Genomic DNA, 26,473 nt, shown 5'->3' with positions numbered 1-26,473 from the left:
ATCCTGCCATAAAAAAACCAAAAACCCTCCTCGCTGCCTTTGCCAAAGCAAAGGAAAAAATGCATGAAAAAATAAATATCAAAACCCCATCTCTTTAGGGAAAAAAAAAAAGCCAAAAAAGAAAATATAAGAAACCATACCCACACAATAAGACACTGAAAATGGAGATCAGACAGATCTGGGAACGGCCAGTTTTAAAATTAATTGAACCTTATCAAACTAATTAGCCTTCAAGAGCTGAGAAGCGATACGACAGTTAGAAAAATCAATAGCTAAATAACCACAGAAAGAAAGGACAGCTATCAGCTAGAACCAGCACTAAGAAAAAAACACCTTTTCTAAAGATTTCTCCAAGGTGCTTTCTGTTCCAGACCCCAGCAGGGCACCTAGGCCAAATGTCACAGCTCTGCTATAAAAATATTTATGGCAACGGAAAGAAACACGGCTATCTTCATCCCATCCAAACAGTTCGTAATATGCCGGCGAAGAAAGCCCACGGGGACATGGATTCAGCCACACAATAACTGTCTAAAATATACGGCGCGTCAGCTGAACAAGCCGAACAAAGTCTGGATATTCCTCCCAGCAGTCCCTGGCGGTTGGCAGTCATTTTTCCTTTGATGAGGTTTTATTTTCCCAGTAAGACTATCCAGCTGCAGTGCCAAATATTTACGGAGAGCTAAATTTCTCTTCCTTCTCTTTGATCAAAGCAAGCAAACTCATGACTAAGCGGTCTGAGCAATCTTTAAGGCCGCGTACCGCCTCGCTAGGCACGGAAGGCTGATTAGGAAAGCCAGGCAAAGGAGTCGACTGGACTTAAGTCAGTGATGTTGGTAGGAAGAACCGACGCATAATTGCAAAACGCTCTCCATTTATAAATCCTTGACCATAGTTTGCGCAGGTTGGGTTCCTCTGAGGAGGTTGCACGGACCTCCTGACATTTGAAACAGATGTAGAAATAATACTGAAACCTGCTTCGTAATTCTGTCGATGCGTAAGTATGAAGAACTTTGGTGCCAGATGCGTGCTGGCAGCGCGGGGCACGCCGATTCGAGAGCTCTGGCATGCGTGCAAGCCCCGTAACGCCCAGAAAACATCCGAGAGCATTTACAGCACCTCTTCGCAAAGAGAACTGCGCTACAGGGTCAAATGCTATTTTTTGAAACCTGCTGCCCTTTACGATGGGTTTAGGAACTTCCAGAATTCCCAAAATTAAGCCTGGACAGAGAGGACAGAGGAAAAGGGACCCGCATCTTCTCACGTCACCTTGTGGTGGCCATTGCAGACGGAAAGCCATGGCTCTGTCGCCACCATTCAGACTCCCGGGCTCAGGAGCGCTGGCTGCTGTAACTACACAAATATTCCCAGGAAATTGGGGAGAAGAATCACCGTCTAATCGTCTACCAGTTAAAATCGGAAAAGTAAAAAAGAAAGGTAAAGAAAAGCAGACCCAGGGAGCCAAAACTGTTCATAAATTCAAGACAAATTTGGTTTTCTGACTGAAGCGATGAAATATTGCAAGGTTCATTTTAACATTTCTGAAACCGAGTGCTCAGATTTTAAAAACCAGATTGCAAACACAGACATCGTTAACAAAATGGAGGAGAAAGGGCTACGCTGCTGCCCTTATATCTGCTCTATACTAGCTCCTTGCCACATTCTCCCAGTTAAAATCTTCCCTCTGCCCAGTTCAGAACAGGCTTTATCCCAAGCCTCTCATTGCTCTGCACAGCACTCAAACTTTGGGTTCCAAAATATTCTGGGATGACTGGCTTTTTTCTATCGAACTTGCTCTGCTGCGCTTAAATATTCACTGGAAGGTGGCCTGGTATCCAAAGTCATCACCAGCTAAACAGCAAAATAAAAACCAGCTTCAGGTTGGACTTTAACAAAATTTCCCTTTCATTTTTCAGAGCTGACCTGAATTTAAAAGAACAAAAAAAAAAAAGAGGTTGTTTCAAAACAGTGACGTGCACAGCTGCAGGAATAAAAACATTTCCCTATCGCAAACCATTTAGGGTCAAAGTAGACAGAGGGACAAAGCAATGCGATGAAACAACTGACGGCTGTGATTAAGACTTACTTGTCCAGTGCCGCAGCTTGCTCGTAGGAACGTTTTGCATTCTCAATGTCTTCCAGGTTTGTCAGAGCAACTGCACCAAAGCAAAATGTACAGACACGTGTTGATGCTTCACAAGGACTTCATTTTTAGGAGAATTCTGAATGTCATTACATCGTAAGATAAATAGGTGCTAGCAGGGTTGTCTGGGCTCTGCCAGGATTAACCCTACTACTGTAGTTTCTGACAAATATTTGTCTTGCTTGATCCTAACAATTGTCCAGTGCTGGAAATCCCCACTCTCCCCTTAGGCAACCCAAACTCTCAGACGTAGAAAGTCTCTTCTGATGTTCAACCCGGATCTAACTGCAATTTAACCTTCCTCTTCACCGCAGAGAGAGAACAGACTATTCAGACTTCATACCTGTCAGTGACCTACCGGAGACCTGCTCCTTTGTATAGCCACTGACCAATATTTGTTTGCTTCAGCCCAAACTTTCTTCTCTCTCTCTAACGTTGCAGCCCCAAAGGTGGATATCCACCGGAGCTGGATAACGGAGCGTTGCGTACCTGCAAGGAGCATGTACAGTTCTCCCATCTTGGGCTGGAAGTTGATGGCAGCGCTGAGGAAGTGGAAAGCGGATGCGTACTGCTGCATGGTGAGGTGGACTAGCCCCAAATTGTACAAGATCTTCCAGTCAAAGGGAGCCAAGTAGTTTGCCCGCTTCAGGCAGCTGATGGCCTTCAAAAAAGGAGTAAGTGTGCTTATTCCTCGGGTCTCTGCCGCAAGAGGAATCTTGTTCTTGCAAGACAAGAAAGGAAACCAGATACTTACTGCTACGTATTTCTTCTTCCCGAAGAAGCACATCCCAATGTTGTTCCAGAGCGGAGGGCTTTCAGGCACAGTGCTGGCTACTGCCTTGTATTTGGAGAGGGCAACGTCAAAATCTCCGTGGGCCTGCATCATGCTGCCAACTGCCAAGGTAGCCTTTGAGAGAAGACAAGGGACCAGCTGAGGAACTGCGCTTCCCCAAATACAGCAAGAAGACAACAGGACAAAATTAATAAACTAAAGCCAGCTCAAGAGAAAGCATTTAATTTTTTCAAGTGTTTTCTTCTAGAGGCTGGCAAGACCAACAGCGAGGAGTGGATGGGGACTCTAGAATCTCTCGACATATAGCAGAAGACAGGGTAAAGAAGGGACTCAAGTCTGTTTCTTCCTGCACCATCTCGATCATCCCTGTCTCAGAAATACTGCAACGTGCCAAATGTTCAGGGTATGTTTTGGCATGACAGTAGTATCTCCTAGAGTCTGAGTCTCTGAGAAGATTTATGTACGAATAGTTTCTTTTTACCAACAAGCACAGATAGAAATAGTTCTGCGGCGAATTAACCGGAGAGTAAAACATACGCGAGCAAGACATATGCAGCAAAGCTAGCCTAGTTCACACTGACTGCTTGATACTGCAAATTAATGGAAATATGCACGGGGGAAAAAAAAAAAAGCAAGTGATTGCCACACACTATATTTAAACCACACTAGTTAAGTCCTTGATAATATTTCACAGCGACAAGTAAAACTTGTAAGTGTAAAGGTGTTTTCGCAATAACATTCGGCTTGCGTTCGTGTATCATTTGTCAACCCCACGTTTCAATACTCCACGTCGTTAGCGTCGTACAGAAGGAAAAAGAGGCAGACAGAAATGAAGTAACATGGCTAAAAAGGGAAGCGGTTTCCCAGTCAGGAATGAAACTTAAATGCCAAGCTCGGCCTTCCAGACCAGAGCCAAGGAAAAGTCATGTTTGTATGTGGCAGCTGGAAGCACAGGCAGGGTTATTAGCAGATGGGAGAATAATATCATGGAATATCACTTGTATCTGTGCTCCGTGCCTAGGAGTCATAGGGATGCAGGAACAGCTCTTGGGATTTTTGAAACAACGTCTAGAACGTTTTCCTTGCAAAGTAAATTCCGTTTGTTGTAATTTGTTTGCGACTTTGGATTAAAAACCAAAGGGATCAATTTAACATCCCATCTTCTGCCTCCTCCCCTTTCCCCACCTCCACACGCATCCAACTTCCCGCCCACGGAAAGGTCCCAGAAATGTTATTTCAGAGAAATCTTTCTGAGCACGATCCTTTTCAGTCTCTCCGGGTTAAGACCCTGGATACGGATGACAAAGCTCCGATACTGGAATGAGCATTAAGATGTGTCTCATCATCATTCAGCTGGTTCGTTTCCGCTCCTCGTGATACCTTGTAGTTGCCTGGGTCGTAAGTAAGCGCATTTCCGAGGTGTTCAAAAGCCTTCTGGTAATCACCACGCTGGGAAAAGAAGTAAATAAGCATCAGAAATTCAGGAATAAGGGGGATTAAGGAGGAGAACACATGCTTTTTGGCCACTAAGAATAAGGGGGATTAAGGAGGAGAACACATGCTTTTTGGCCACTAGAATTTCTGGTTCAGTTAAAACATATATTCAGAAAAGTGAATTTTACGGTGCTCCCATTATACACACATGTTCTTGTTCGATAATTTACAAAACAGATTCTAAAAAATTTATTTTGCTGGGCTGGATTCATTGGTCTGACCAAAACAAAGTTTTCCATATAGGTCATGCTCTGACATTTCTATCCAGGAGGGAGCCCGGGGTTGATACTCCTCTGCTCCTTCCTCTCTTCCAGCAAAGAGGCTACAAATCGCTGTCACCCCAGCAATTACACCAATGCAGCAGAGTCCAGCGTCTTCTGTAATTAACAGCAAGTGGGAAAGCTGCAGAAGCATCTTTAAAACTCCCGAAGGTGAGCACGTATCCAGAGAGAGATGATAAACTAAAATGAATCACAGCACAGAAACCTGGGGGCTAAATTCGCATTACTGTTATACTCAAGCTACTTCTACCTTACAGATCCCCCTTCCCAGGTCATACTCCCTTCTAAATCCACACATATCCACGTAAGACATGCAAGGCTCCTATGGAATTTCCTCGTCTCTGGAGCAAGGCAATGTTTTCCGACATCTCCGTTTTATTCTCAAGCATCTAACCGGATAGGAAAATGCTTACGGATGCCTTTGTTATTTAAATGGATTCCGATTTTCTTCTATGGTGCATTAACACTAACAATTTCATGGGTGCTTTTGTAGGAGAATAACTTGCTAGGCTCCTGCTCCAGAAGCAAGGTAATGACTAGTCATGTTTTGTTGTATTTGGAGGATTTATAACAGAATTAGGGCAGTTGCCAAACAGAATTCCTGCTCTGGCTCAGGGCCAGGAAATCAACTTCCTTTTAGCAGCAAAAGGAAAAAAGAAGATACAGAAAAGCAAGCTTTGTCATGCTAAATGCAGTCTTTAGTGAAATGTGTGTAAGTCATAGGAAGGTGGATAGAAATTAACTCTATTAAAAAAAAAAACCCAGCTTGGTCGTTTTGAAAATAAGTTGACGTCATAGCTACCAGTCTTCATTACCTGCAAGTAAAGTAATCCCAGCGTTGTAAGGAGGTCTGTGTTTTCTGGAGAAAACCTGTAATACAAAAGCCAGAGAGCTGCGCTGTTTATTAGCCCTTCTAGAACAAGGTAAAAACAGAACATGGAGTTACGATGCTACGTTGTAGTAGTATCACCCCAGGAAATTAATGGTTATTATTAAACGCAAATATGAGAACAATTGCCATCACGGGGACTTCCTTTGAACAATATTAAACCTAAGCTTTCAAAATGTCTTCGAGATATAAATGGGAAGTCAACACAGTTCTGTGAAACAGAGCTGGATGCATAATAAGATCATGTGGTTTTGCTAAGCTTCAAAGTCAGTCTGCATCGGCGACCTGGAAATACAAAATGGGATTTTCCATCATTTCCCACAAACCACCCTGTAAATCCATCCCAAGCCTCCTGGGCCACGTAGACCAGGCAATCCTCAGCATATCTGATGGATCCTACGCACACCCATTATCAGACTTTTAGTTTACTCTATAAAAAGATTACAAACCTGGTTACACAGACCGGCTGGGGACTGCTCACCACGGCTCCGTGCTACGCTGCAGCCCACAGACCTCAGAACTACCGGTTAAGGTATCCTTGGCTGTACACACCACCCCATTCAGCACAGAAAAGCTTGAAAAAAATATGTCCCAAGGGCTTTTAATTGAAAGCAACTCCCAATCCTTCACTGCTGGTATGAGGTTCACGCAGCAATGCTGTGAAGCCTTTTAAAAGCATCCCCATTCCCAGCAGCCTTTGAAGACATAAATAGGATGAAAATAAAAACCAAAAAGAAAAAGCAGAACGAGACACTGTATATTTGTGGCCTCGCTCACCTTGATAACAGAAGTCCCTGCTATCAAGACTTAAGAAATCTAACACGCACAATGACACAGGCACTTTTAAACCTCAGCCAGAACAAAACCGCCTCTGCCTGATGAACGCAGAGCAACAACAGACTATCCCAGAGCTGGTAACAGCAGGCAAAGCATAATGAGCAGATGAGAACAAAGAAAAAAGGAGAGAAAAAAAAAAAAACAAAGAAAAAAGGAGAGAAAAAAACAACAGGAGTGAGGAAGAAGGGAGGGCAGGGGTGCACTAAGATATATAAACTTGGTAAGATGCTTAGCAAGGATTATTTACGTAATAAACGTTCTAGATTAGTCCAGATGTCTACCCAACCCAATATACTGTCAGACAGCAGCCAAGAGCAGATGTGTAAGGAAACCGTATGTGAACAGAGCCAATACAAAATGTAGATCCTCCAGTGGCTTCCAACACGCTCCCGCTTTTCTTTAGTGTTTGCCTCAGTTACAAAACTACATTTTAAAAGCGCTGGTAAATCAGATGCTCAGGAATGCCCTAAAAGAAGATAGATGGCTGCTGAGAAACTCTCCGTGCACCAACCCATCCCTAGCCTGCCTACTCACACGCTTTCAAACACAAATCACTCCAAGTGAAAACTGTAAGTGAAACCCAGCAACTGATTTTTGACAGACGGTCGGGGTTAGAGAGACACTCAGGGTTAGATCTTTTTGGTAGATAAACCTTTGGGGTTTATGAAGTCCGTTTTAGATAGGTTTGCTCCCAGGCATTTCTGTCCACTTGTTTTTCCACTTTTTTTTTTTTTGGCAGACCTTCAAACAGCTACCTTCTTCCCTGACACATTGTCAGCAGGAGGAGGACTACAGCTGAGAGCAGAGACAGCTGAAGAGCTTGAAAGTGCCAGCTTTGCACAGAGACACTATAATTACCATTAGCTTTTTAATCATGTCCTCAATTCAGATCTGGGACAGCAATCAAATTTCTCCTGGCACAGGATGGGACATGGGCAGATAGAAAAAGGGATATATTCTTACTCCACGGCTTTCTTATAGACTTCAATGGCTTTATCCGTCTCCCCCTCCAATAGGTGAATTTTCCCCAGCATCATATAAGTCAGATCATGTCTGTTGAGCTCCAGGGCATTGTTTAGCTGGTCTCGTGCCTAAACACACAACCACAGAGAATTTAAAAAAAAAAAAAAAAAAAAAAAAAAAGAATGAATAAGTGATTAGAGACCTCAGTGAAGCAAGAGCCCAAGAACAATCCTCAGCAGCTAGCGAAAGGGAACAGCTAACACCCCCTGAGCTCGCAGAACCCTGCCAGCGAAACCCAGCCCAGCTAATTGTTGAAACGAGTTCTGCATCAGGAGCTTTTAGGGGCAGGAAAAGGCAACGTGACAGGTCTTCAAGCCAAGTCAAGAGGCGATGACCTCCCAAGGAGGAGAGGAGCACAGGCCTGTTCCAGTATTTGACTTTGCTTTGAGTGAATCTCTGGATTTGTTAGGTTAACAGGTACATTATAGTTTATTCTGCGCTAAAACGCTTATTCCAGCAATGAGTGTGGATTGGCGAGTAAGCGAGAGGAAGGAATCGGCTCTTGCCAGGCACACACAGATCCCCTCCAACAGGAGACACTTTGAAGCATGTCCTCCTCTTACTTCCTCAGGCCTCGCTGGCAGGACAGCAAGGTTTGCTATCTCTAAACACGTGATATATTAGAAATGCTGACACAGTTATGGAATTCTGCAACACGGGATATTTGTTACCAGCAACTACTGAAGAGAGTCATCCCCGAGGGCCTCATTATATTTCAGACGTACTCATGGAAGTATTGCTGCCCAGGGTGACCAGTACATCTCAGACTTACGGAAAAGCCAAGAAATTAGCAGGTCCCAGTTTGGAAGGTGTTAGTGCAGACAATAAATCCCAAGTATGAACTCACACGCCAGAGCTTCTCGCTTTACAGCGATGCCTCGAACAGGGAACGCAATGGGGGTTTGCTGCAAGGGCCACAGCGCTCCACCAGAAAGAGCAGCAGGGAGCGGTTGGTCCAAACTGGGAACAAAAGGTTCCTAAATGCTGGATTTTCCCTTACAAAGTAACCCCACAGGATCAGAGCCAGCTCAGTGCTCACCACGAGCACCTAGGGGAGGGTTAAGAGAAGAGCTGGATACGGCATGCTCAGACCCAGGAACAAAACTCCATTTCAACCTTCCCAAAAGTTTCTTTACCAGCTACAAAGCTAATAAAGGTAGTGCTGCCCAGACCGCAGCTATGCTCTTTCGTAACTTTTGCACCAGGCTTGGTGCAAAAGGAGCTTCAGACACAGGAGCAAAATCCTTTCCATGGAGGAAGAAAGGTGCTTGCTGCACCTCCAGCAAAGCCAACCTCGTATTTCTTCTCTCTGAATCCCACAAGACCCAAGGGGCAGCAAGTTTCCTTCAAAAACTCTCTGCAGGAGGTGCAGCAGTTTGAGCTGTATGCTGGGAAAATGGTTTGGGTCATTTCCGTCACACTTCTCTTTCTTAAAGAAGATGGAACTGGCATGCTCTACGAATTGCTGCCCCTCACGAAACCAGCAGCGTTTACCATTCTGGTTTTAAAAGGCTCAGAAACAGAAGCAGCTCTTGTTGGAGCACAGCTGGTTTTCTGTCTAGTTTGAGGCGGCTCTTTGAGGTTTCTCAAACATTCCCTTTAAAACCAGAAACACTGTGAAAAATCCTAGTTCGGAAAAATCCTCCTGACCGGCAACAAGGCTAACCTCAGTTTTACTCTTTTCCAACTTCACTAACTTGCAGCCGACTCCAAGTAATTCGACATGCAAATGAAAACAGAGACAGCCCACAAACTTTTGCTCCCAGAAACAAACGCTGAAGCAAAACAACTTCCTTGATACCTATCACTGCAAGTGATTCACTTCAAACTACCAGAGAGCGTGAAATTTCTGGGGACCCCGTTTCCCATTTTCAGGTAGAGAAGATGAGCATTTGCATTACCTTGTTGAAGTGTTTCAGGTACATGTAGCACACACCCAGGTTGTGGCTGATCTCCTGTAAAAAAAAGAAAAAACCCAATAAAACCCCCAAAATCAAATCAGCGTGAGGTTTGAGATACATGCTACGTAATCCGTCAGTGATAACGGTCATCACTGACCCGGATGGGGAGATCCCTGTGCCTGCCCACACCCTTCGTGCTTTGTAGATCAAGTAAACCCATAAATTTAAGTTACTTCAGGAACCTACAGAGCTGAAGTGTGATTGCACACAAAAGACTATGGGCCACCGAGATAAAACCACAGAAACGATGACGGTCTCTTTAGAGAACAAGGAGCAAAGATTGGTTTCTTCACTGATATGTGACTCGGTTACAGGCGAGAACTCTGAAGTTGGCAAAGTTACCCTCATGGGTGGCTCTCAATCTACCTGTATGGTCGTGAGGATATGCACAATGCTGCACCCAGCTGGACAAAATTTGAAGATGTGCCTAATTTTCCAAAATAGAAGTCGAGCACCAGAAGGTCTGGTATCCCTCCGGCATCTTAAACACATTTGCAATGGAGTAGGAAGATCATTTAGAGATCCTAAACACGCTGTAGGGGACAATCACGCCCCTAATTCATCACCAAGAGTTTAACAGACAAGCTACTTGCCACATTCCCCACCCCGGCACATCTTGGGGAGCTGAAAAGCAAAGTCCACGAGTTCCTCGTTTCTATTCTGGTGAGCATTTCACTGCTTCATCAGTTTAGACAGCCTTGACCTTTAAAAGGAAACTCTCTTATTTCCCCATTAACCCTCTTAGAATGATATTTTCCTCCAAACAGTCTCTCCAACTGTGGAGAACAGTAATGAATCAGTAACTCCCGGTTTACTGCGGCTTGCAGAACGAGACAGCGCAAGGGAAGAGCGCAGGCTGGCTCTACTTCCAGTGCTGAGCCAGGTATGGGAAATAACTAATCAAAACACCCGCTGAAGTCTGCCTGCTGTGGTTGTAAATAGGGTTATAGTCATGCCAAGCATATACTACAGGTCGCTCGGTTAGCTAAGGGAATGCAGACTTGAAAGAAGAGCCGCAGTATAAAAGGTTTCCGGGTTGTCTGGCACAGGGTAAGTTGAATAATACCAAACATATCCTTGTATCAAGCCTGAATTTTAGATGTACTGAGCACCAAAAGTACGGCTGAAGTCAGCGAGCGCCTGGTGCCTCAGGGAATGAGAACGCCTGTAGGAAGTCTGTCTTAGACACAACGCTTCCGCAGGCAAAACAGTCACCTGCAGAAGGCTGCCCACAATAACGGAAAGCCGTGTCCTCTCTCCTCCCACCCACTGTCACACGTTTCCCTTTGCAACGCTCTTCCTTCACTTTCTGTCTTCGTATATAGAAGAGCTAATTTAATTACTGCTCCTGTAGCTACCAGCCTCTGTTTTGCCAAAACGGGTGATGGTAACAAGTAACCCTCTCAGCTAGTTGAGGGTAATCTTTTTCAATGTTGATTCGCGTTACAAAAGGTTTCCCAATTAATCAAGCAAGTTTTAACGATAACTGGGGGTTTCCAAACAGGGAGCTACTTCCCATATTTTCCTTAATGTAATTTAGCTCTTTGAACTATATAGGGCTATGTTAACACTTCGCAAAGCTTGAACACGTCACTCGATTCTCTGTGCCCCGAGACAAGGTGTGGGATTTTGCAGGTGGAAATGATGCCTGGGATCCAGACCGGCCGCTGCAGAGGCTCATCCGTGCTCGTGAGTTTGTGCTAAAAGGCAATGCCTCTGCCCTGCAGCTCCTCCTCTGCTCAAACCGCAGGCGGCGTGAGCTCACCTCTGCTTGGAACAAGCCTGCAGCCATCTTTGTAAAACTGCAGACCCATCTGCACACTACAATAATCTGGAACTCGCTGAAACACTTACCCAGTCCTTTTCATCCAGTTTAGCTGCTTCGTTGTACACTTCAATGGCTGCCTTGTGTTTCCCCAAAAGAAACCTGTGAAAACATTTCCATTTTTATTTTTTCTTGCTCCGAAGCCCTGCTGTGCAACCGTTATCAGCTCTGCCAGTGAGAAATGGCACTGTTTGCTAGTTCTCCAGAGACCTGCGTGAGAAGCCTCGAGAAGTTTACAATCTCAGCAATACGACAATCCGAGCACTGCTCCCTTTCGGGGCCAAGGTCATCAATCCTGCGAGATGCTGAGGCACTCCGTGACGTTACTGGAGATGCGAGGAATGAATTCACGGGCTCTGCAGTCTGCCTTTGTCTCAAAGGAAAAAGACAGGTGATCTAATCGGACATTCAGAGGCAGAAAGGGGTCTGTAGGGCAAGTTTACACAGCTCAAGTCAGCACCGTTAGCTCTGGAGCTAGAAATCAGTGTGTTACCTCTCTTGCTTAAAGCACAAAGAAAAAGAAAACACAATAGCAGCCAGGCAGATAACAAGAGATTCTGTTTTTAAGGGTAGCCCACGCTTCTGGAAGCTAACTCAAGCATTGATAAGGAGGAAGCATGTTTGGAATTAAGCAGCCTGGGATTTCACTTGATGCCTGGGAGAAAAAGAAAACATGGAAGGTCCTGGGTGGCACATCAAAGAGAAACAACAAAACACCACTCACAGCGATCGTGCCACCTGCTTGAGGTTGTCAGCGCTTCGAGGGTTCAGAATGGAACACGTCTGAAAAAGTTCGAGAGATTCTTGAATTTTCCCCTCCAAGCGAAATATCAAAGCTGTAAGACAACATAGGCAAGCAAATTAGTCCATTATCTGCAGGAAAAACGTGCCTGGCTGACAGCAGGGGAAGAAGGGGAGTACAGATACATTATAAAAATGCTTATTTGGTCTCTGCCCCTCCTGCAGCAACCTCAGCCCTGTCTGAGGCTGCAGTACATCCTTGGCCAACAAATCTCAGCTGTCCCCCACCACGGCACTTCGAATCGCAACCCTGAGTTTTGGGACACATTTTTTGGGGGTCAGAGGACAGGGGAGGAAGAGGAAGACCATCCTTAAAGCAAACAGTAAGACAACAGTCACCTGAGGCAGGCAGCTCGAGCAGAAAACACACATCTGTCATACAATCAAATATACAACCCAAGTACACGCCAACACATTGAAGGCCAAGAGCCCCTTGCCCAAGGAGGAACCGGTGACAAAGTCATTAATACGGAGAAAGAAAACAGAGAATCTAATCTGTCCATTCACGTGAAAATCCCAAACTTCAAAACTAGATCTAGCAAGTAGAAAAAAAGCCAAATATTTTTTATATAGGATGTTTATACGCTTCTATCATCTATTCTCCCTATTGTCCGCTGTATCTCAAACCAGAAGTAGCTTGCTATAGCAAAATTCAGAATTTTGGCGGCCTCTTGCAACATACCTTGAACGTAGACTGCATATTCGCACAGCCCATGAGACTCCTGGAGCTGCTCTTTGATGACTGCCTGAAACGACAGAGCGCAGAGAGTACATACCACGCGCAGCCTCCCCCACCGAAAAGCCCGTTAGCTGGTTCCTTACTACCCCATTACTGAACTGCAGCGTGGCAGCTTTCAGAAGAATATAAACCCTTCAAATGTTTTAATAAAGGAAGAAAATTGATTTCTGACTGACCAAATACCTTCTGCAACCTTGATTTGGAGAATTTTTTGAATGCGCTACATGTAGCGGCACTGTATCTGTGCTTATTGCAGAATGCCCTAGAATAACTTGAATTCAAACGTCATGCAACATGTTGGACGCGGTTCTTCCTCATGTGACGCTATCAGTGGTATCACACAGGACTTGAGAACTACAAAATTAGTTTGATCAGAATTTGTCCTTGGAAAAGTCAATATGAATACAGAATTTGTAGCTAGTTGCTGCAATATACTATATCAAAACGCTATAAAAGTGGTAAACTGACAATATTTTAACAAAGCTAACGACGGAGATTTGGTTTCAGTTACAGAAACTGCAACCCCACGTATAATAAAGGCACCGGACTGCAGCTGGGACAACCACCAGAGCGCACAGAGGAGTGCAAGCTGGTCGCCGTGTGTGCAGAGCGCTGTGCCAGGAATACTGTAGCCCTTTTAGTATTCGTCTGTTCATTCCTATTACCAAAGATAATTAGATATTACCTGGGGAAAATGCCACAAGGAATCTCTGAAAGCATCTTCTGCTGATAAGGGTATCTACTCTAGGCCCTTTGTGAAGAAATAAATTGAATTGGAGCAACTGCAGCTGAGTCAATGAAAGCCAAATGAACAATGACGAGTACAGGGGGAAAAAAAACCCCGATGAAAATGTAAATTCTTGCTGGCTGCATTCATGCAGCTGACAGTTTGGGGTGCGAGTGCAGTTTGGCTATATTCCATAGTCACACACGACCCGAAATTATAAAACTGGTCAAAAAAAGTGGCCTTTGGGAGGATGAGCACTGTGGCTACGAACCAAGAGCATCGTTTCTGCTCTACGACTTCTCTTTTGCTTGGAAGTGGAAGAGACAAAGAGGGGAAAGAAGGATTTCTGGGCTGGCGATAACCCGGTGCTCATCTGGCACTTCTGTCAAGTGTAAGAGCAGCACCGGCGTCTCCTGCCTGCGAGACGAATATAAATGAAGGACCTGAAAACAAGGAGGAAAACCGAACCTCAAATATAGCACATAGAAGGAAAGCGGGGTGAAAACAAGGAGGGGGTTATTATTGAGAATCCTCACTCGTAAAAAGAAAACTAAAGAGAGGAAGGAAAAGGAGGAACGAGTCTAGGTTGCTCTTCCCCTCAGATTGGTATCTGCTAATACAATATATCTATATTATACTCTTTACAAAGTACATTATTACAGGACATTCAACTCGGATATAACCAAGCATCTCCTGCACATGGATACTCTATATTGCTCCATCTACATAAAACCAGTTTCTCAGAGCAAGAGAGGGCAATAGAGAGCTATCTTTTAGAGAGATCAGATAAATTCTGTAAGCCCTAAAAAATCCCACAGCAAAAGGCCTCGAGCTGAGAAATATGATCTGTAATCCCAGCTTTTCCTCCCAAGTTTATTTAACTCGCCGACAGAATTTAGACATACTGGCAGGAGACCAGCCAGCATGAGCGATTTTAATTAATTAAAAGCATCTGGTAATTTTAATAATTCCTTCCTTGCACATAACAGAAGCAGAAGATTTCTGTTGTGAAAAAACCAGTTAGGGGGCAGGGCTGGAATTGATGCTGCAAGCAGAAAACACAGTTTATTAGCTTTGCATGCGAAGAGCGAGAGCTGAGTGATGATCTCTGCTTAGCAGGGTTTGTCCCTCCTCTCCCTGCGCGATCGCAGGGGATGCTGCGGCCGCAGGCTCCGGGGAATGTTTGTCTTGCACCTCGCTGGGTAGAAGAAGAGGTGAATTGAACAGCCAGCGTTATTAATCTCTCACTGTAACGAGCAGCAAAATTTGTCAAAAGCGTGGCAACACCAAAACAGGCGCAGGAGTGGCACGGGAGGAGATTCAGGCCAAAATTAATTGCATCACAGGTCACTCGTTTCTTATCTGAGTCTTAAAAGAAAATTAATGGACTTTAACAAATGCCCAAACTATACTGAAATCAAGGAGTTTGCAGCAATTTAAGCCACTGGGGATAATGTTGATACCTCCTTCGTTTTTGAAGGTAGTAGCCCCAAATAGCAGGTTTGGAACTGCCTAAGCTTATCCCACACAAGGAGAAGCACCCGGGGCATGCAGGTTAGATACGTAACCCTACGTAACACCAGCGGAGAGAGACGGAGACTACCAGAGGGCAGCTCACCCCTCCCTAAGATCTGAATCGCCTTTCGGACGTGTCTACCACTCCTCAGTGACTGACGAAGCACCTTGGCATGCTGAGATTCTCTTTTGTTTGGACAAATCCAGGCCTCTGAGCAGTCTGGGTGAAAGGACGGAAAATGATTTAACCTGCTACGGTCTGGTGCCAAACTCTTCCAACTTTACTGCGGAAAGCCTGCTTTGCCAGCCCTAAGGAAAGGCTTTGCCGCCTTTTACAGCTCCTCCAGAGCTGGCCTACCGAGCAAAAGAGTATTAGCTGTCTTATCTCGATTTTTTCTCCCTGTTATTTTGCTTGCTTCCATGACTGATGAAGATGTGGAGAAGTCAATGTTGCCATTATATCATCCACTTGGTTATTTCCTCTGTGTTCCTGAGCTGTACATCTTTTCTGCACTCTGTGATTCTACAGCACATCACAGAAACAGCAACCGTACACAATCAGAGACCAAAAAAATGCAGTCAGATCAACAGAAAAGGGAAACAATTCTCTATTTAGATTGCTAGTCCAACTTTTGTTTATATCTATTAAAACCAAAATCTGAGAGGAAATCGCTCTGCTGATGATACAACCCTCCGGCTGCATTTAATGAAAGCTAAATGAATTTCCTCCGGCCTGCCACTTTCCTAAGCACCCTCAGGAGTTCTCCAGCAGAGAGAGACAAGTCCTGACCAACCTTGGTCTTTCAGAAGGGAAAAAAAGTCTTTTTGGATCTTCTTTGCACATGACAGAAACAGAAAGGCAACTCCGATTCCCCTCCTCCTGCCCGCTGGCACATCATCTTCGATAGTTCGTGTTCATTTTATCGGGAAAACACGCTGTTTAATAGATTTGCCATTTCCTTAGTCCATTTAATGTTATAAACCCAAACCAAACAGCCACTTCCAAGCTACTCTATAGTGCCATCGAGAGACCTGCGCCATGGAACTGCGTTATGATCAGTTTGGAAGACCCCATTCATCACTTGGAACAAGAGAGGTTTGCAATTCTTTCCATTTTTCCGCTCCTAAAGACATACTGAGCTCACAGATTGCTCCAGAGAACTGCATCCTGAAGGTAGCCAATGATTTGAGAAGATTAAAGTTATTTTACTTGTATTTTCTCCCGGTCCTCTTACTCCAAAAGAAGTCAGGAAAGAAGGTGGTTTGAAAACTGGTATGAAAACTATTGTTTCATAATATTAGTAAAATATTTCCTAATGCAAAGTCTCAAAAGCAGCTCTTACCTTACACTCGTCGTAGTCTCTGCGAACGTACAGTAGATAGATCAACCAGTTTTTCCTCTCTAGGACTGGTAACTCCGGTGCTACATGTAAAATATTAACAGAATACAGGAAATCAGACCGATCGGCAGAGAAACTGGGCACAGCACAGAGATATTCCGAACCACTCAATCTGCAAGCACAACCGGGCAGTGCAATTAATCGTTCGACTGCAGTGTGGATGTACAACCTGTGTCGAGTTTCATTTTACCTCTCAAACTGATGAATAAAACGCATTGTTTAAAGTAGACACTAAATAAAACCACCACCTTGAAAGACTTGAGGAATCGGCTCTTTCTGGTGCAGTTACTGGAGCAAACGGCTCCAAGCACCAACTATGCTGCACGCGTTTTAACTCAACGCCAATGCCCGTTCGGTGGAATCAGTTCTTCCAAATATGCAAGAAGCAGCTCGGAGGAAACGAGTTGGATTCACATTCTGGAACTAGGGCAGAAGAATCAAAGGTCTTCAAAATAAATTTCTGGGAGTGAATGAGAAGGAAACAGGTGGTACACACCAAAGGAGATTTTGGAGGTGTTGCTGGTCTGAAGGTGTGAATAAATTAAAGAGGTCAAATTTCGTTCTTTGAAACTGCGAAGGGACTGTGAAACATCACAGGTCTGAGATACTGTGAAGCTACTGGCAGAAAAACATATTTGATGCAGTGGAGGAGAGAGACTTGTGCTCTAGCATTTCAATCCTAAGGAGCTTGCAGCAGTAATTATGGCAAATCACGAATGGATGTTGCTTAGTGATATTCATGTTGGGTTTAAAAGTTTAACACACTGCTGTGCATTTCATTAAAGCTTGAAATGTATTGCTTGTTACTCATTTCTACAGTTCAGATGCCGGTAGCTGCGAGGTAACTATAGCAACTGGCAAAAAAAGCTATATGTTTGCAAGTCAATATTATGACAGAAGCGCAGAAGCAAAGCAAGGCAAGGACGGTCGGAGGAGCCGGGGCAGCAGCGAGGGCGATTCAGCACCTTCTCCCAGCCCCGCGGAGCATGGCACGGACCCACAGCACCGACGGAGATGCAGGTTCAGCTTCCAGCAACCCAAAGCAGAAGGTTTTACTTGAAATGGTCCGCCGTTCCCTCTGCACTGGTCAAGATCAGATGTAAGAGAGAAGAAACTGTGTAGCTGGAAGGACTGAATCGTGTTGGGAGATGTTTATCGGTGCAAAGTGTTATTATCTTTTAGAAACGCTGAGCTTTAATCATGCAAGGATTGCACACCAGGGTCTCCCCCACAATTCACACCAAGTCTAGTACCACTGGGAGCACTTAAAAACAACCTGAATTTCTTCCACTGATAAAGTTGGAAAAAAAAAATTTGTGAAGCCATTCTGGATTTGTTGTTGGGGTTTTTTTCCTTAAATTCCAGAATATCCAGCCATATTTATACCAGAGCTGAGATTTAAGTGTGCACACCAGCAAATTAAGGTCAAATACCTTATAAAGAAGGTTCAACTCTCCTAAAAACAAATAGAAAAACCACAATCCAAACAAAAAAGTAATCCAAACTAGCTAAGCTTACGGAAACCCACAGATCAGGGATCCAAATGCCCTCAAATTCTGCTCTGCTGTGTAATACCTGGATCTTTGTAAGGAAGCCATTGTAAATATGCGTGTTCCCAGATCAGATTCACTGACTTCTGATGACTTCACATCTTCTATTCGCCCTTCTTACAATGAAACCATGAAGGGAAGAGTTAAGAGGCTGCCTAAATAGCTATATATTTATTGAAAAAACACTATTTCATAAAGAGTATGGAGGGCTGCTGTTCTGTAGTCTACTGAGGGGTTACAGATTTGTAATTACTTCCCCGTGTAAGTTACTACAGGTGCCAGGGTTTGACAGAACTTTCTTTTCCAAGGAACGCAGCACTTGAGGATGCTAGAAATGCACCGCAGAAAGCGGCCGGACTTGCGTGCTCTTCCTGCGTAGTGTCTCCTGGTGCCACTACTCGATACAAAACACTGAAGCAGACATTAAAATATACAGAAAAACTACCCAGCTGGCGGAGATGGGAAAGATTAAATTATGTTAGAGCCTACACAAATGCTAAGAGGACAGTACATGAGCGAGCGGATGGAAGATCAGTTGTTTTATTCCTGAAGCTTTTTCACACTTTTAAGACCAGAGGGACATTATACTCCACTCCCACACTACGGAAACGCCTGCTGAGAACAGGCTTGGGAAGGAAGAAATGCTGAATGTCAGAGTGAGTGCCGAGCAAAGTATCAAGCTGTAAAAGAAAAGGGTAGAGCAGACACTGCCTGATTTCTGGGTCCGAGACTGCAAAAACCCACCGGAGTTACCTAAAAGAGAGAAAACAGACAAATCAAAACACACCACGAGACCCAGAGGTGAACAGCGTTCACATCTGCAGAGATAAACCAGTTTTGCTTCCCCTGGCAATACGCTGAGGAAAGCTATGCGGAATTGGGAAAACACATGGAGTTTTTACGCTCCTAAAACTCATTTGGAAATAGCAACAAACCTGACTGAGAGGACATTACTCTCTTTTTCCCTTTTCTTTTTCCCTAAGACAAGCAAATTGAAAAAAGGCAAACAATTCTGATGTCTTTCAAAAAAGATGTCTAGATTAATTCATAGATATAAGTGAATCTTATATCTGAACACAAAGATTCATAAAAGAAAGTTGATAGGCTCCTTGAACCTATTCCGGAAAGAAAATGTGAACAGTTTGACCGCTTCTCTTAAAAAAATCCAACCTAAACACCACGAACTAAATCTGGTGTGCAAACCACAGAGGACAGAGAAGGAGGACGTAGAAATTGTGACAGAATTAATAAATTTGACACAGGAACACGTCTGATCCCCTAAAAAAAGGGCTGTGGGAAGTAAGGGATTATTACCAGGCCTCTATAGAGGCAGAAAGAAGTAAGGCAACTTACACACCTCTCCAGAGCCGCAACCATCTTAATCTGCATTTCTGTTTTTCCCAATGCAAGCAGTGAGATACCCACTTCTGGTGCATTTATCTCCCTTAGGTTTGCTCCCCCAGATAAGGGCTGTCCCACTGCAAAGGGCCACTGCATTTTTCTGAAGAAAAGGGAAATACAAATCCCCAGCTGTTTGGGACTCTAGCTTCAGAGAAAGGGAATAAAACATTCTGTGCCTTCTGAAAGGACCCGATTCAATCATTGCTGGTCCTAATATCCACGTATTTTTTCCAAGTTTAGTAATTACCCACAGAATACCTAAAAAACCCCCACACACAGATGATGTGTGTCGCTCAGCTCTTGCTGCATCGGCCTGAACAGCGACGTATGGCTGGATCCGGCCGGGGGGGTTGCTCCGAGGGGCAGAAGAACAGAAAGAAGCCCCAGCAGCACATCTCGGTCTTCTCAAGCACAAGGAACGATCGGGAAAAGTGGAGGCTCCATATGGCATATAATGGTTTGCAATCTCACACTAATTAGAACTGGGAACACATACTGCCGCTGCCGGTCGCTCAGAAGGTTTCTGCATGGGGACAGGCCACCGAATTTGGCCTTGCCAGGAGGAGCCGAGCACATTCATCAAGTTTTTCTGGCTGTCTACATTGCAATTTTCCACCTTCTTCAATATATGGACCCGCAGAAGTTTCCCATATGTAACTGCTGCGGATCATATGAAGACGCGCTTTTCTTTGTCACCTTTTGCAGAGCCCTCGCAAATAATCCAGGCACTGCAGGGAAGCAGGGACTACAGGTTAAAAAATAGTAGTTTGTACCATTCCAGCAGAGGGGAGGAAAAAAAAAAAAAAGATATTATTTTCTGTAAATCAATCTGCTGAAGGGCCAGTCCAAGAAAACACAATTATCCAAAACCTTGGTATCACAGTGAGTATATAACTTGCATATTTATCTTTTGGCCTCTCTTTCTGGGATTACAAAAGTCTTGTCTCATTAAGCAACTGCGACAGGGAGGCAGGAACCAAATCTATGATTAAATACCTCAGCCGAGAGACATGCCAGTTTCTTTGCAGTGTGTTTTGATTGAATTCAAAAGGGAATCCATCTGATCCCCCACTTTCTCGGTGGCCAGTGATTGATTGCACAAGCCACTTCCAGCAATGTGATTTTTCTTTCTGACAATACTCCTTTAAGGAAGCCACCGGAGCGGAAACCCTGACAGAATCAGAGTAAGATCATCAGGTTTGTATCTGTGCTGCGCTATCATCACTCTTTACTTTATTCATCCTCTTATAGATTTTCTCAAAGGACCGGGGGAAAAAAAAAAAAAGAGTTATTCCCTTTTGTGTAAACCTCCATAGGAAATTATTTTGTACTTGCATCTTCATTTGGGTAATTATAGCTTAGATATGAACTATCAAACAGTGGGGTTTAGATTTAATAAAAGGGGTTTGAAATTGCTGTAAAGATAGAGGAGGAAGAAAAAAAAAAAAAAGCCCCAGAAGGCTCCTATCAGATTTTCCGGGGAAAATGATGGCTAAAGCACCAGCCATCCTCATAAAGAAATTGCCAGGTGCAGAGAGACCACTTTTGTTGTGGGGACAGCCAGAGTAAAGTGGACTTGAACATGACGGCACAACCGTAGCCATCAGGCAGCTTTTCACCTTATTTCCTCCAGCGTGCAAACTAAGCAGCCTGGAGCACCCTAGCACCCTTCCTGTGAAAAGCACGGATCAGCTACGGCGCTCTGAGGTGGAGAAAGAGCTCAAGAACACATTTTAGTCTCATCAGACTGGAAAAAAAAAAAAAAAAAAAATCAGAGCCCAGTTCTTCCACACCAGCTTACTGGAAAGAGTCTGAGCCCCAGTTCACTCCCCGTCCCTCCAGCTTTGCAACCCAACCTGCAGCGACCTGAGCAAGAGCAGCCAGAAGAGCCTGCAGGAGGAGTAGAGAAGCAAAAGACTCCGGAAGATACAAAGAAAAACAGGCCAATACCCGTAATAACCTAAACCCCACATAACATACACCACAAGGAGAGAACAGAAAATCTTCAGAAAAGTAATTAACTGGAAGTATTTTTACTTTTTATTCTGCAGCAGCCTCACGAGGCATCGTCTGGATCCATCGCAGCAGGTACCGCATACATGGGTAAGACTATCCAAAAGGCCTAATTTAGATCCTGACTCAACTGTCCCTTTCCAAATGCTAATTAAAAACTGCGTGTTGTAAACCAGCATTGAAGCACACAGGTATTTTCAAAATAAACACACACAGAGGCAACGCCTCAAGTCTCTATTGTAATATTTTGCTATTAAGAGAGCTGCACCGAAGACAAATTTGGTAAAGTGCATCTTGCTCTGAAGAAATCAAAGCGGGAAGCTTTGCTGCGGCGAAGCCACGAGGGAGCGAGGTTATCATCTCCCACCATCAGGCAAGGCACAGAAGCAGAATTGATCTTTTCGATTATGAGATTCATTTCCCATTTTAAAGTAATTCCCGTCATTGGCCTAACAGCAAACTCAAAACAGCATAAAGGCAATTCACTCGCCGCTGCAGGAGAGCATCCAGATCCGAGAGGCAACGCATCAAAGTCCTTCAGGACCAACATCTGCCCCATCCCTCAATTCCCAACGCATCATCCTAGAGACATTTGCTGACATTATTGCCAGGGTTACAATTATTCCCACTTGCAGAGCCTGGGGAAGGTTACAGTCCAAAATGAAGCTCAGCGCTCTCACAACCATGTTAAATAAACATTGAGAGGGAGGGAAAGGCGAGGATGAAACCGGCTGTCCATATCTCCTTTCTGCCTTGAGCTTCACAACGCCAGGAATTACATTTACTGTTTGTAAAACCGGGGAAACAGAGATAAAGTGCATCTTCGAAACAAAAATAATGCTAAAATAATAAGGCGCAAACTCAAAGAGCTGCTCTAAACCGTTGTTCTGCTGCCAGGGAATTGTATTTTCCAAAAGAAGGTATGAATAACAGATAGAAAGCATTTTTAAGCTCTAATCTCAAGGCCTTTAGATTTAAAAATAACAGACAGCCTTGATAGCAGTGGAGCATCCTACAGATTCCCAGCTAGGCCGGTGCACAGATTAATTTCACAAGAAATCCTCTTCCTTACTCACTCAAAGCCTTTTGTTGAGAACATAGCAATCTAAATACATTATGGCTTTGAAAGAAAACGAACGGAGGAACGCTGGCCTTCCTACGCCTGGATCTATCCTTGGAGTTTGAAAACGGAGACATCATGTATTCAAAACTCAGTAACGATGAAAAATAACTCCAAAAATCACCACCCAGAGGAGGTTGCTGTATTTCACCCATCGCGTGTGAGTGCACGTATACGTATGTGAGAATACAGGCGTCTGCGTACCCAAATACCTGCAAAACGGATATAAACAACAGAAAAAAGGAGCGAGCCCTTTGCTGTCACCATTCTCTCTGTTTAATCCCCTTCCCTCTGTTTTTTCCTTTTGCAAATTGCTGCTCAACACCTTTAAATCAAACAATAAACCCGTATGGTTCCTCGTTATTTACAGTCAGCTGGGGTTAATGAAACTCATCATATACAATTCTGGCGCTGGCAAGAAAGCCATAATTCATAGCTGTGATCTTCCTATCGTGTATTAATAGCTTCACAATACGCAGAGAAAACTGGAAGGAGGCTGAAAAACAGCAGCAGGTTTAAACAAAAAAAGCAACATTTCTGACTCTACACCTCCCCCTGCAGGAAAATTAGCCAGAGCTATATATATAGAAGAGCTGGAAATTGTTATCTTCAAGCTGATTTATACACTACGGCGAAGGAAAAAAAAGGGCATTTTCTGTTGTTAGTTTACACTGCATAAATCTTGAAGAGCTGCTAGCTCAGACTTCAGTGGTTTTTCTGATTTAAGACATGTAAAGTTCTGAGTTACTCCAAATAAAAATGTTTTTATTTACAAAGCAAATACCTACACTGATTATTCAATATAAATGTCTTCTCCTATGGTGCTGCTCAAGTTTAACCTTAAGGTAAAGTGGGAAGATCCGTAAGTAAATACACACTTGTGACCATTCCGGACTTCCCGATGCCACAGGGATGTTTCCAGTGGCAGAACCAGTCTGGTTACTGGGAAATCTCTGTTAGCAGTACGAGCCTGATGAGATCCCACTCTGCCATCCTGACTCCATTCGATGAGAGAAGGGGGAATTACATACATGCACAAGTACATTAGCCTAATTGTTGCGACACAAAAAAAATTGATTTGAGCTTAATATTGCTTAACTCGAGCCTAAAATTTGATTCAAATAAAATTGGAGTGAATTTTAGGAAGAAATGCATACTTTAAAAAGGAAGTTGGAAACATATCATCTTCTTGATTTGCTCAAAAAACCCCCAAAAAACTGAAAGCCTGTTTCCTCTGCACGAGCCAGTTTTGACGGTCAGTGCTGACTGCTGAGCAGAGGCACGCGCTCCAAATAGAAGAAAAACAAGGATCTGAAAGTGCTTTTGCTATTTTTGCTTTTAAACGCAACCTAATCTAGAAAAAATAAGCTGATTCACCGCAACAGTTCTCAAATCCCCGAGGATGCAGACTCTACACTTGGAGATATTCAAGGATCCAGACCCCTGGCATAGCACCCCAACTGTTGTTTTCTCCATTTAAACCTTTTTTTTTTTCCTGCTTGATGCCTTGTGCTCTTGTAGGCAAGGAGGAGACCGGGCTCCCTCAGGGTGTCTATTTGCCAACGCTGTTCCTAAATAAAGGAGGTAGAGTACGCCATCACAGAGGGCTTCCGAAGAAAATGGATTATAAATAGCACGGGAGGCCCAAGAGATTAACTGGTGACTACCCACTGTCTCCTCCCACAGCAAAGCAGGGATGGAAGATATTTCCCCCGCAAACGAAGCAACACTGGCTGCAGGCATTCCCAAAATAACCTGTGTAACCAGCTTCTCATTAATTCCGCTATCGGGAGCACAGTAGTTTTGGGATTTCCAGTCTAATCCTTCCTTTGGCTTAAATTCTTACGCTTAGACTTTTTTCTGTCTCCGGCGCGAGGTATTTTACACAGAAATTGAAACTAAAGTCATTATAAGGCATTTGTAAAAAAAGCTTTCCTCTTAAAAAACCCCCCAAAATACAATTACAAAAGGGAGAGCACCACAAGCCAGCCCTGACGGTCTCTGAAATTTCCCCACTCAATACGGAGTAATACCTAGAATGGAAGCTGTCCTCATTTCATCCACTGCAAGAGTATTTTAAACATGGTCTTGCAAACGGTTCAACATTTCCTACTCCCAGAGCCTATTTTTTGAATGCGCAAAATTTTGCAGACTTGTTGCCTCAGGACAAAGTTTTCCAGGTCTTATGTCTGTCCCAGGATGAATATTTGCCCATGCAACCTTCACTCTTCCCTACTGCACAAACGTCTTAACGATATGGTCTTTAATTACACGAGCACATCTACAATTACAGGAACACACCAGTATTTTCACCAGGTTCCCCGCCTCATCCTCGCGACGATGAATATAAAAATGAATCAAGGTCAGATAGTGAATGAAATCATTGAGAAATATGAATAAAACAGTGACTAAATCACAGGGTTTCTGCAGCGCCTGTTACGCAGCTTAAAACGTCTGCGGCAAAGGGGACAGACCCTGGAAGGAGTGAATGAACAGTCTCTTCGTTAAGACACTCTAAAACTGCAAGAAACCTCACTCCGATTTCTGTCACAAAGCTGGAAAAAGCAAGAACTGTCTCTTCAGAGCCTTTAATGGATAACGCACGGTCTTGAGTCCGACACAGAAGAACCTTCCAGCACCAGGGAATTTATCTACGGGATTTGATAGCTGAAGATAAACACAACAACAGGCTCTGCACTGAATAACGGAGACATCTTTTATTTCAAAAGCCCTCGGTGAGCTGTTCCTTTTTCGGCGAGTCCCATCATTCCTGCGCAATGGATGATGTTGGAGAGCTGGGCCAAAACCAACGCGTAATTATGTCACTAAAGACTCAAAGGCTCGAACTCAAATTGCACAGACAACGTTAATTCTGACATTCTTGAGTGGGATGCATCTCCCTCAAGTGAAGTGCCTGAAAATGAAGACATCTAAGTTACTTGTCTCACGTTGTCTTTATGGTAGAGGAATACGTATCCTCGGGGAGCAATTCGTCGCATCCCAAGATAGGTGGCTGGGAGAGGTCAGAGGAATGGCATCAGACGGGCTTTCCACCAACTGAATACGGAGCACAGGTGATCTCCTCAACCTTGCTCTGCGTCAGAGAGATCTCAATTCAAAAAGATGAATCCCAACCTTCCTAAATTTACTTCCTATTTTTTATAAAATTATTTTTAAATTCACAATAGGAGGTGCCATTTTATCTGTAAGCAGCACGCCAGCAGACAAACGTGAAGGTGAATGCTTTAAAATATAAAAGAAACTCGCCTAGCACCAAGGACTTTCAAAGGACCTCAAAAAATAAATTTACCAATTTCAATGTCATCCTAAAGTAATATGCTGCAACCATACAGTTAGCTCTTCTGAAGCTGGGCTAACAAACTTCACCCTCTGCCTGATCCTAATCCAGTGTAATATATGTCTTAATTAGCAAATTATAAAAAAAAAGTCAGATTATACTTGCTTTCTACAAGAGGTGGCACTTTTATGGCACTTTTCATTGCCAAATTAAGTTTGCAGCGGGCTTAAGAAGCAGATACAGATTTTCCTCTTTACGGAGAGGAAATGAAGTAGGTTGACAACCGCCAAAAGACGTAAAGCTAGAACTGAAACCATGAATCTTCGGATTTAAAAATGAGCACTAAAACTTTACGGTGATACCAGGCTTGAAAGAAAAAACACACCTGCAAAGGATTCCTTGATCCTGTAATCACAGATATTAATGTACACACACAAGAGGGCAGAGCTGTGCTAGCACATTCAAACTTAAATATTACCAGTTCTTTGTGGCACAGGGATTACTGGGCTGTTATTTTAGGGAGAAGAGGATGAAGTATTTTATACAATTGAATTACCCAAAATTGATAATTTGGGGGTTTTTTTAATCTCGCCATTCAAAACTAACAGATCCTGAACAAAATACACACGGCACTAGTACCCACTTATGGAAGAGAGATGAAAATAT

The 26,473-nt window shown here is 43.8% G+C and overlaps 1 protein-coding gene across 2 annotated transcripts in view; it reads right to left on the bottom strand.

Moving 5' to 3' along the window:
* BBS4 (Bardet-Biedl syndrome 4) overlaps positions 1 to 26,473 on the bottom strand; it is a 40,017-nt gene that overhangs the window by 5,865 nt on the left and 7,679 nt on the right. For both annotated transcript variants that reach the window (XM_054836185.1, XM_054836184.1), the window contains exons 3-13: positions 16,369 to 16,448; positions 12,727 to 12,790; positions 11,968 to 12,079; positions 11,273 to 11,345; positions 9,359 to 9,412; positions 7,398 to 7,525; positions 5,524 to 5,578; positions 4,314 to 4,382; positions 2,895 to 3,047; positions 2,630 to 2,801; positions 2,084 to 2,153 (exon numbers count right to left, since the gene is read on the bottom strand). In XM_054836185.1, coding sequence (XP_054692160.1) covers positions 2,084 to 2,153; positions 2,630 to 2,801; positions 2,895 to 3,047; positions 4,314 to 4,382; positions 5,524 to 5,578; positions 7,398 to 7,525; positions 9,359 to 9,412; positions 11,273 to 11,345; positions 11,968 to 12,079; positions 12,727 to 12,790; positions 16,369 to 16,448 — 1,030 coding nt within the window. The remainder of the gene's footprint in view (positions 1 to 2,083; positions 2,154 to 2,629; positions 2,802 to 2,894; positions 3,048 to 4,313; positions 4,383 to 5,523; positions 5,579 to 7,397; positions 7,526 to 9,358; positions 9,413 to 11,272; positions 11,346 to 11,967; positions 12,080 to 12,726; positions 12,791 to 16,368; positions 16,449 to 26,473) is intronic.

Source organism: Grus americana, chromosome 10 (assembly GCF_028858705.1).
Source record: "Grus americana isolate bGruAme1 chromosome 10, bGruAme1.mat, whole genome shotgun sequence".
Lineage (NCBI taxonomy): Eukaryota > Metazoa > Chordata > Aves > Gruiformes > Gruidae > Grus > Grus americana.
The sequence above is the reverse complement of the archived record's forward strand: the minus strand, read 5'-3'. Positions and strand labels throughout refer to the sequence as shown.